General features: G+C 40.7%; 1 protein-coding gene across 4 annotated transcripts in view; it reads right to left on the minus strand.

The window, feature by feature from the left end:
- TLE1 (TLE family member 1, transcriptional corepressor) overlaps positions 1 to 12,182 on the minus strand; it is an 85,599-nt gene that overhangs the window by 28,386 nt on the left and 45,031 nt on the right. For all 4 annotated transcript variants that reach the window (XM_008142044.3, XM_008142042.2, XM_028146269.2 and 1 more), the window contains exon 9: positions 797 to 913. In XM_008142044.3, the coding sequence (XP_008140266.1) occupies positions 797 to 913 (117 nt within the window). The remainder of the gene's footprint in view (positions 1 to 796; positions 914 to 12,182) is intronic.

The raw sequence follows: 12,182 nt of genomic DNA on the forward strand, positions 1-12,182 counted from the left end.
CTAATTAATAGTTGATGCTATATATAAAAATACCTGCACGGGACACTGGCTCTGGGCAAAAGATAGGGGCAAACATTATGTGCTGAAAGGCTTGGGCTGGAAAGGACCAAAAACCTGGGTTCTTTGTATATTATTATTATTATAGTGCAAAGTGTAGACTAATTCAAAGGACCTCTGACAAAATATCCACCCTAAGACCTCGGTTTGGGAATCCTAGCACAGTTGTTAAGAGATGGATTCTGGAGTCAGACTGCCTCCAGGCTCAGCCACTAGCTCTGACCTTGGGCAAACCACTTGCAAGGTCTGTACTACAGTTTCTTTATAAAATAGAAGTGATCAGAATAGCATTCAAAAAGGTATTTTGTGGCACCACAGATCTTACCCTGATCACGTTAGCAGCACAGGCCCAGGACAAAATGAAAATGCAAGTCCTTGTTCAAAAATTGAGAATGTGAAGATGGCTGAGAGCAGAGCAATAGAACCAAGGGTGAGGCAGGGTCCTTTTACAAGCAGGGCCCTATGCAACCGCACTCCCATGAGGCCAGCCCTGCATTCCTGTGTCCCCGCTTAAGAGTAACTAAAGCAGAAAGCCTAAAATTTAATACTAAGCCTGGCAGAAGGATAATTTACAGTTCTAGGGGGAAATAAAATCCTGCAGTGTTAAGACTCTATCCTCTTTATGGTATTATTTTAAGGGCTGTGGATTATCACTAAGATCTTAGAGTACTTTTGTATACTCACTTGGAAAATAAGCAAGTAAGCAACAAATATTATTTCAAGTCTTTTATTTACTTACATAGTGGCTGGAATCCTTATCATCCACCTTTCTTTTTTTGATGTCGTTGGAAAATTCAGGCCCATTTCTGCGTTTATCGGTGCCTCGCAGACTGTCTGGGACCAAGAGGGAATTACTCTACAAGACAAAAAAATTAATCAAGGATTTCTTCCCAGGTCTCTTTGTACACATGAAAACCCAACCTGAACGTGATAGCTATTTTAGAAAGGTGATACCTACATCGCCTTTCATTCCATTTAATTCATCTCATCTGAAGACTGGATGGCAAACACTTATACAACTTTAAGTACTTAAAAGGGAGACCCTGGCTATGCAATCAAACCATTTTTTCAGGCCCTACTACTCACTTAAAATGTTCTGTTAACTGTTAAAGAAATGGGAACTTGCTGTTTATATGGGGATGTGTTTTTATTTTCCCACTGCAACTTCCTGGTCAAGAATATGAATGGCCTATGAGTAAATCCTGAGGTTATTCTATTAGACTTATTCTGTGACTGCAAGTCAGAGTGTGTCACTCCTAAAAAATGCAAGGAGAATAGGTGAGGTTAACAGCACAGTTTACTAAGACAAATCAGCACTTCCTGCAGCAACAATGAAGAAACTCCTTTGAATTCTTTTAATTTATTGTTGAAAATAAGATTTGATGCTCCTCGCAAAAACACCGAAATTTAAGACCCAAAGAGAGAATTTCAGCCAGTGAATCTTCAAGGGCCAGACCAGTTCCCACACATAAAAGCAGGAACAAGGACTAATCTTTTCCACAAACCACACAGGATACTTTCATTTGCATGTGCTGAGTACAAACTGTTGACCCAAAGAAAAGAGGCATTTTAGATATTTGGGGGTCACATGACATGATCTGACAGCTGGTCAATTCCCATCTCCTCTGGGCTAATGCATCAGAACATGTTACAATGAGTTATTTTAAGGGCGGGATTAGCATATGCAAGGGGGCAATTTGTTCAGTGATGTGTTACAGCCTGGAACAATGCTGAGCGAGCTGTGCAAAAACCTCCTTTCACAAAGCAAGATAACCCCAATTTCTGAAAGATGCTGGCAAACTAAGAGGAGGGTGTCCAGGGCCAACAGACAATTATGTTACCTTCCTCTGCCACAATTTAGAAGAGAAGGGTCTGTTGAAAACCTTTGCGTTAGACCACTCTAACGCCATTGCATGTACCAGGAGCAAATCATTTACATATATTTTTAACCACCGTGGGTACCTAACTAGCCTACAGTAATCAGCCAGGTGGCTGGCTCTCAGAGCTCCCACGTGACAACTATGGACCCCACCATAGGGGCCTCCACAGCTTAACCACATGCAGGAAAAAATAAAAACTAGGAACCAGAAAGCAGTCTGATGCCTCTATGCTTACTTCAGGGGCTGACTCCGTTCTCCCTTGAGCTGAGCTTTTCATTCATGACTGTTCAAGCTACACAAAAGCCAGGAGGCTTACAGAAAAACAGGGGAGGGACCACTGCAATTCAATATAAAGAAGCTCAGAGTAATGTCTTTAGCACAGGGTGGGGGACTGAAAGGTGAGCTGGCTGGATCCCTGAACTAATTACCTTGGTAAATGTCAGCTAAAAATTAACCCCTACAACTCAGAGCCACACAAGATGCCTGACAAAATTCAGAGCCTAACTAAAAGTGCCAAGTGCAAACATGCACTCAGAAAAGCTGAGCCTCCAAGGGGAGTAGCAGCTTGCACTTCAGTATAAACAGTATCCAAATAGAGCTGTGTTATAGAACTATACATCAGCCCCAAAGTCTCCTCTCCAGACTCTGAGCAGGTACAATGGAAGGGCAGGGCTGAACTACTTAACTTCTGCCCCTGTGCCCAGAACCTTAGTTGGTGCCCACTGGTAATTTTAAAGTCTCTGATCAATGTCACCTTTGTAGCCCTTCTGCTGAATCTAGCACTGGGCATCCAAACCATTCAGTCATTCAGAGACAGCTCTGAATGATCTTATTTCTTTAATGATGTTAAGTGGTATTGCGAACACAAAAGTAAACAACACTTATTAGGATCAAGAGAATTTTTGTTAGAAACAATAGCACTCCTACAGCTGGACCTGTAAGCACGTCAAGTGTTGAGGCCTTCCGACTAAGTCTTAGAAGTTACTACTGGAATTCCCCGCTTGAGCCGCTTAAATGAGGCCTATAATCTGAATGCGGTTTTGAAAAAGCTCTGAGAAGTTCCTCTAAATTTGGACAGGGCTAGTAATTAGCACCCCTACTTATCTGAAAATTGGCCCCATTCAAATGGCAGACTTAGACGAGTTATGAAACAAAACATCTCATCGTACCTTTGATGCTGTAAAACTGATTCGAAACAGGTGGCGAAGAGTGTGGGCTGGAAAGGCCGAGAGCGACGGCGAGGAGCCAGCGGGTTCCTGGCTCCCACTGCAGCCCCACCAAAAACGGACCACCTCCTTTTACCCTTGTCCCCAGGAACCCAGTTTTCTGTGTGTAATTGCCCCTGACAACCTCCGGGCTCTGACGCTGCCTTCATTGTTGTTCCTGATTTAGGCAAACAGTTCCTGTCTAATGAACTTCACGTCAGCAACAATAACTTCTTGGTTAACTACTGCCTAGGAGACCCCAAGCTTCGTGGTTCCTTCATTTGCTCCCCAGGAGCCCAACCAAAAGACTTCACAGGTATTTCCAGAATTCTCATGAGACCATGAGTCTTTCCCTCTCATGCTGTGTTTCCCCCCAGGCACCATCCAAAGGCTCAGAGGTGGAACACAGCCATTTTGATGGTCATTATGAGCAGTTTCATACCTATTTTAAGAATGAAGAGATTATACCTGGGTACTAACTTAATATCCTTTGGATCCTTCAAAATTTAGGGTTCTATCTTGATCTGTTTGACTAGGACAAGTCAGAATCACCTTTCATACTAGGATTTATCAACATTTAAGAAGAGGCCGTGGCACAAGAATGAAACTGAGGCTACTTTGCTTTGTTGTTATTTAAAAACTCATGCATTCTAAACACAGAGGAAAATTAGAATCCAACCTTTGAAGAGGCTAGAGCAACCTTAAAGACATACTGTTCATCCCCTTCATCCCCTCATTTTACCAGCAAGGGGAGGCAATGTGCCTGAAGGCAATGAGCTCTTCCCACTAAGTCAAAGTGCCACCACACCCAGAAGAGAAATTTCTAAACTCAATTTATGTTCCTGCATTACTTGGCCCCCAATACTTATCACTTACAAGTCACACTGGCTCTTTAGCCTATGAAGCTTAATTGACCTTCTAATGGACAGAATAATGCCTAATATATGTTGCGTGCTTTCTGTTTCCTCTTCCTAACCACAAGACACCTCTCTCTCTCTCATACACACACACACACACACACACACACACACACACACACACACATCCTGATTCACTTGGTTGATTATCCACAATATAAAAAATGTGAACATAAAATTAAAAAATGAACATTTCACAGCCTACTTTAAAGTGGCCTAAAAGTAGTCCCGAATTCCAACGTTTACATTCATGAGTCCTACCATTTATAGCCAAGATTCACACAAGAAAAGAACTCAGCAGAGAACAAAGTAGTCCAGGGACCCACAGCACCAGTCCGATGGGATGGCAATCTTGGCAGAGAGTGATCCCACAGACCTGTTTACCACCACAGACCTCCCTTCCCAGAGTCCCTACTTCTAAAGATTTTAATCTACCAAACAGCATTTATCAAGTACAATTCATTTGTCCAATATTTACTTGCCAAATAAATATTTAATTGTGAATCAGGTATTTTTGATCAGCACGAGATCTCCAGACAGTATATATGTTTTCCTTTGTTTTAAAATTTTGTTAAGAACAAAACAAAATCACCTTATTTTCCTTATGTCTTCTATACGAACTCAAAATAGGAGTTTTAAGCAGCGCGCCCCCCCCCAGGGGGGGGGGGGGAGAGTATTTAAATATGAACAAATCAAGACCTGAAAACACATTATGGTTTCAAAACAAAGTTTCTAAAATCGTGATTTTCTGCACCTTTCGTGTTGCACACACTGGTAGAAAGCTAAGTAAATAGATCAAGGGAGATGCATATCCGACACATCTCTAAAGTAAAATGAATCCTCTGGAATATTCAGTACCAGAGACAGAAAGTGGGTCCAGAAGACCTATTCGCCCAACAGGCATGACTTCCTCTCATTTTCACATTGAAACCACATATGAAATGACTAGATGAGGTGCAAGTACAGAGAAAACATGCTCCACAAGAAGTTATGACCTGTCCCTCTTAAGGTAAATCTCCAGAATATAAAATCTGAGTGGGCCTCTTCCCTGACAACAGGGAAATTGTTCACTATGACCAATAATATGCAACCTGAGGGCCACTTCTTGCACTAACAGTGATGTGATGGTTAGGAGCTACTCAGAGAGAAAAGCAAGAGTAGCAGATCTTCCAATATTACACCAGTGTGCACTCATTGAGTGGTCAAATCCATAGTAGCTTCCTAACTGGGTGAACCATGTTTTGTAAAAGCAACACCAGGAATATTCTCTGCTATAGTTCAGTGGAGTCAAGTTGACTAGACAGTTGGTAGAGGGTTTGAATCTAAATGGGTAGAAGTAGACAATATGTTCTCTTAAAATAAAGCAAAGATAAACATCCAAATGCAATTATTAAACCATTCGTTCATGGAAGAACTTAGCACGTTTAAGTAGAAGAGTCTGTTGAACTTCAGAGAGCATTGGGTTGAGTCAAAAGAAAACGTCAAGATTCAGACTTTGTGTTTGTTTCCTTTATTCTGACTGTTCCGGACAATGTTGTTTCTATTTCACGCTCTGATTACCCACTCAAGACTGAGGGAGAGACCCAGCTGCTTCGGGATGCATAAAACCAGTCTTTAGAGTCTTATTCCAAGAATTTAACTTTTCTTTAGCAATTTAACAATAATAGTTGTTCATGTATGTGGAGATATTTTGGAAGGCAAACTCCAGAAGATATGAAAGAAGGCAAGTTTAATGAAACGTTCCGCTGACAGTGCTACCGGAACACTTGTTCCGAAGCCCTCATACATCCCTCATCTAATGTAAGACCTCAAAGCAACTCTTCTGCCAACCAAATATCAACCTGGAAGCCACCAGCAGCAAATCTGAAAGGAAAAACCTCTCATGGATACAGCAAAAGCTAGACAGGTTTCCCTAATGTGAAAATAATGTACATTATTCAAATGGATTTCTTTAGCTGCCATGCCGATTCCCCTAGGGAACTTTCTCCTCCCCGCAGGAAAAGTGTTTGTGTCAGAGGTACAGATTGGAAACGCATGACACCTCATTTATCCTCAGTTACACTGAGGCAGTGGGAACCTAATTTGCTAGCACACTCTACACTGACAATTAACTTCTCGGTGAACATTAAAACAATTAGGTAACGACGCACCCCATCACATCTGTGTGCTTTCTTCACCGACACCTGATACCAATTAAGTCATCACCCCCGACGCTGTACTTTTTGCTACAGTCCAATTGGTCAGTCTCGTATTCTGCCTGACATTTCAACAAATATATTTTTTGCTCATAAAACTAACAAGATCCCCACTTATCAATGGTGAAAAGTGGAAGAGAGTGGAGAAGTGTGGAAACGTGTCCACTTGGCAACCACATCGCATCTCAGAAGCCCTGGCGGTGAAGCGGGTCTGGTATACATCTATTTTTCATAGTTAAAATGCAAAATACAGAAAGAACCAGTGTGTTCTTGCATCTTGATCTAGGAACTCAGCACTGTCGGATGCAGAAGGGGGACTCAGTCAGGAGGACTCCCAGGAGAGAACATAGCCATGTAGGAGGCATACAAACCCAGTCGATATTTGGGCTAGAAGAGGTATTAAACCACACGATGTCTTAGGCATCATCCTCCACGCCCCGCCCCGCCCCGCCCCCAGCTTGCCTTTCCACCTACCTTCTCCTGGTAAAGCAAAATAAAATAAAAAACTCTTGAGCTGACAATAAATATAATCACTTAAAAATAATTTTTAAATGAACTCAGGATACCCCCATTCCCCTAATCAGGACCTTGGTCACAGCAAAAAAAAAAAAAAAAAATCAAATCTGTTATTTCAAACCTTTTTTAAAAGCATGTTTTCGAGGAACTACTTAGGGGTTACTGTTCCTCTTCTTTCTCCAGCCCCTGATGAGATACCTTCTATTGCAAGATAAGGCCCTGAAACTAGAAAGCACTGGGTCAGGACCTGGATGTGAGTTATTTGGGTATCTGACAACTTCCATCCACCCCTCCTTATCTGAAAGTCAGCAGATGCAGAGCTTGCTGCCTACTACATTCCAGAGGGAATGAAAAGATTATGGGGCCAACATTTAGGAAAACCTGCTCCAAATGGTAGGCATCAAGTTATCTAATTACAGAACACAAATTAAGTCTTTAAAAAGGTTTTGGAAGGAGAAAATACTCTCTACCTATTCTTTGTTGTTTTTTGGGGGAGAGGAGGAGTCAAGATGCCCTATATTCACTGTGATCACAGTGAGATAAAACCTAAACATTTCTCTAGTCACACACAGGCTCACATACCCATCTGAACATTTGTCCTGGGTCATACACAGGCCCCGATACCCACCCGGTGAGATACGGCATCCACAATAAACGGACACCACCACCACTCTCCCCCCTCTCCCCGCCCACTCCTAACAACCTGGAAACAGCCCAGGCTTTCCTTTCTTCAGGGGTTCACCCTTCTCACAACAGTGACGCCGATTTTCCCAGAGGATCCATTTTTTTTAAGCACATGGTTTTAAATGCTGTCCAAAGGGGAAATCTGCTGAGGCAACTAACTGCCTGAGAAACGTCAGTATCCTTCACTGTGCCTAAATACTGCAATTGTAGGTGACGCATCTCGGTTCTATCCTTCATTCCCAGGCAATTCCTTGGCATGCACTAGGTCAAGATAAAGTCATGAACATTTAGATGAAAATACCTTCTCCAAGTCCCCCCTACGTTTGGTGAATTTTAGTATCATGAGATGGATCAAGGGCACAAAAAGCTGAGATCAGTTCATGGTCCCAACATCCTAAGAAACACCATTAGCTGCCACCCTGTCACATGGGCCTACCCTCCACAACTGTCTCACCCACTGTATTTTAAAAAGGAAAGGACACCACAAGTAACCTGGTTGGGCATGACTAACAATGCATTTACTGTCTTGCTAGCAGGTGCTGAGGGGAGACATGCCTAAAGGCTTGCTCTGCTGTGTCTGAGGCCTTGCTGTTTCTGGTTCCTCCTAAGTCTTCACCTGCGAGGCAGCCCCATCACCATGTTTCAGATGACCTGCCTGTGCAGCCAGACTCCCTTTGTCCACAACAGGGGTTCCTTCTATCCCACCACCCCCATAATGCCATGGTCCTGAGGAGCCACTGGAGATGACGTGAAACTCAAAATTAAAATTTCAGAGAAAGACCAACGATGCCGTTTTTCCAGAGAAAGCCTCACGTCCTACTTCCCCCTGTGCTCTCCAGTGCTGGTCGTTCTGAGAAAAAGTGAAGTAGGAACTGGTCCTGCCCTACCTTGGCCAATTAACTAGCAAGTAGGACAACTAGAGAAGAAAAACAAGATAAAGACACCACCTTATAGTAAATACAGTGATGGCTGTCATAACTACTCTTACGTCCTAAGTATGAACCCAAAAATTTTAAAAGCCAGTTACGGGAGTGACAACACAGTCTCTTTAAGAGACATGATCTAATTCTCAATTGCCATTAATTAACTAAATGTATGACCAGTGGCACCCAACCTCCCTGAGCATTGTATCTTACTAATAAAATAACTACTGTTATGATCTCTAATGTGGATGAACAGTACTTCCGACTTCTCTGGACCAGGAACCCCTTTTGAGAAGTTGATGAAAGTTCTCTCCTCAGAACACTCTGCATAGTTGTTAGAAGGTTCAAGAACCTTCTGAGACCAATCTATGAAACCTGCTTATGTCCACAGACCCTCTATTCTCTGGAGTCTCTGCCAAATCCCCACCCCCAAGGCTCCTCCCTTTTCCAAATGTTTCAAAGAGTGATTACAGGGGTCAGGAATTTCAGTATTTTCATTAAAAAAAAAAAAAAAATCTGACTATGACATTAAAAGGCACCACTGCAAAATGGCAACCAATATTATGCAGTGCCTCAAACAGTGCTGGGCACATAGTAGCTACTCAATAAATATTTGCTAGAGTAATGAGAATTTAAACACATATTGTATGCTATTTTCTTTTTAAAAAATATATTTTATCGATTTTAGAGAGAAAGGGAGAGAAAGTGATAGAAACATCAATAATGAGAGAATAATTGATCAATTGCCTCCTGCACGCCCCACCCTGGGGATACAGCCTGCAACCTGGGCATGTGCCCTGACCAGGAATTGAACCATGACCTCCTGGTTCATAGGTCGATGCTCAACCACTGAGCACACTGGCCAGGCCTATGCTATTTTCTTAAAAGCCATATGACTCTTAGTCAACTCTCTTATTCCAGGTCTTTCAAGCCTTGTTTAAATGATATTCCCTTCAGCCAAAATTTAATGTAATTCATCTCTAAATGAAATATCTAACGTTTTTGTTATTACTGAAGAAATAAAGGCCTTTGTTAGGTCATTTAATATTTCTTTGTTCAATAGTAAGTAGCATTCTGATAGTACACTCTTGTTAAAAACAACCACCAAGTTTTGTAAATTAGGAAAGCACTAGTCAAATCTTAATTTATAAACAGCCAGACAGCAACGGAAACCTCTTAAAAGTAACTGGCTTTATCATTCATCCCTTTCAGAAACAAGCCACTTACACAGTGTCCATGTTTTCACCCTGTTCTTAATGCTTTCATATCCTGAGTTTTACATTAAAACAGGTTGAATTAAGGCTCATGTGTTTTCCTACCATAAAACCTTAAACTAGCAAATGGAATAATTTTGTCACTAAAAAATAAGCAAACATGACCTTTGAACCAGTTTTAGACTTAGAGATACAAATTTATACACACTCACATCCCCTCTGGATCTATGTAAGTTCCTAGGTTTTGCACTTAATATAAATAATGTGTGTTCAATGTAGGAAGAAGAAGAGCAGGAAGACATAAGCCTATAGACGGGTCTGGAATTTTTCAGAACTCCTTAGTCTCATGGCAGAAGTTCTCAGGGTTTGGTCCAAGAACCCCTGATGTTCCCAGGGACTCTTACCTACCTCTTTGAGGGCAGACTTTCTTCCTATTCTTCCAAACAATGTTTCAAAACAGAAAGAATGCAGAAGTTGATGAAAATCCAGCTATCCTTTTAAAACCAGGCACTAAAGACATTTGCAAATGTGTAAGACAAAGCCACTCTTCCCAATAATTTTTTTTTGAAAATAGTTACTTTTCATTAATAATGTTACCACAAATTAAGTAGCTCTTTATCTGCTTAAGTGATTTTAAAATTTATTTTCTTTCTAATCCAGAAAATTTTCAAAATATAAAACCCACATAAACAAAAGTTCTTTGGGGTTATCAACAATTCTAATTTAAGGGTAGAAAAAGATTCTGAGACCATAAGGTTTGAAAACTTCTGCCCTGTAGCAACTATCCATGACCCCTTATTGGGTGAAAAGAAATAAGAGCATTACAGGGCAAACGGACTTTATCTACCAAGTAAAATTCAACTTCATAATTCAAACCACTTTATTAAAGAGGTAAGTACTACAATATTTTAGGAACTAATGGTACACATCATCTTATTACCCATTGCTTCTCATATTCAATTTTACACAAAGTTTGAAGAGCTACTTAATTTTATATAACTGCAGCAAAATCCCACTTACGTGGACAGCGAACAGTTTAATTCCTCTCTAGAGACTGAAGTTTAAGTAAATGTTTATACTACAAATTAGTGTAGATTCCCATTTTATATCACCTACAGTTTTTTGTAACTTAACAAGCAGGAAACACAGTACGTATTCTGAAAGAATTTTGAAATTATCATTACTTGTCAAAAATTTAATGTGGAAAAGGAAACATACAAATAACACATTATTTTATATTTTTACAGACTGCTTTATGCAATGTATCCACATTTTGACTTGGATGCTCACTGATTGCTAACGCAACATGTGGACTTAAAAACAATCCACAGCTGCATAAAATTCAATAACCACTTTGTCCTTCTTTAAGGACAGAACTCATCATCCTTCCTCCATCTCACCATCACTTCCACAATGAATAAAGTTCTTGCTTACATTTTTCAGCCAAAAATACAAGTAGAAGGTTATTAGACACATTCAGAAATATACAAAGAGGTCTGAAAAATGCCCCTACTACCTTCAGCATGCAAATCTCTCCTCATTCCTGTCACACACTGGCATTTCACAGAGGTACATATCATGGTATCTCTTCCACAACTGCCTAGAATTTTTGCTGAAACTTTCTAGACTGTATTTTAGGATTTTGGTCTCCTTTCCTTGGTTCCTTGAGAAAGGCCTTGTGATGTATGTGCCTACGTATCCCAAACTACAGACGCGTTTCCTATATTACCTAACATTCAGTAAATAAGAAATATACAGTGATTTAAGGTGAAACCATAATACTGAGAATAAAAAGTTAAAGTCCCAAACCTAGAAGTAAATTAAATGACAACACGCAGCATGCTAAAGGACATGGGTTCTCTCAGCATCTTTTGCCTTCTGTTCTCTGGTCCAGGATTAGGGATTTTAATTTGACACAATATAGGATGAACATGACAGAAAAAATGATAATCTAGAGACACTAAAACTGCAAAACAGAAAGGTCACCTCCACAAATCAGTCAGTTTACTTAGGTGTGTACTTTGTGAGGATACTTTATTCCCTAGCTGTAATTTTTTCTCTCCCCAATATTTCCCAGAGAACACTTAGAGTACCAGAATTTAAAAACTAGCTACCCCATACTTTCACCATTATCCACTGCCCCCAACACATCCTGATACATAAAATATTCCAAGATCTATCTCAAAGAGAATTTTTAAAGTCCCTACTAATTCATCCTGGTTTGTGGATGTGGCTTAGTTGGTTGGGTGTTGTCCCGCCCACCAAAAGGATGCCTGTTTGATTATTAGTCAGGGCACATGCCTGGGTTGTAGGCTCAATCCCAGTAGGGGCGTGTGGGAGCTGCCCATCCATGTTTCACTCTCACATAGATGTTTCTCCCTTTTTCCCTCTCTCTTCATCTCTCTCTCTAAAAATCAATTAAAAACCTTAAAAAAAAAAAAAGATAAATCACACACGCACACACACACACACACACACAGAAAAGGGAGGGGAAAAAACATAAACTTTTCAGAATGAAAAGAATTGCCTATCTTCCTCCCAAACCCATAACAAAAAAGTTATCAGAATGACTTACAAGTTCAGTATCTCTC

The sequence above is a fragment of the Eptesicus fuscus genome, chromosome 15 (assembly GCF_027574615.1).
Source record: "Eptesicus fuscus isolate TK198812 chromosome 15, DD_ASM_mEF_20220401, whole genome shotgun sequence".
Classification (NCBI taxonomy): domain Eukaryota; kingdom Metazoa; phylum Chordata; class Mammalia; order Chiroptera; family Vespertilionidae; genus Eptesicus; species Eptesicus fuscus.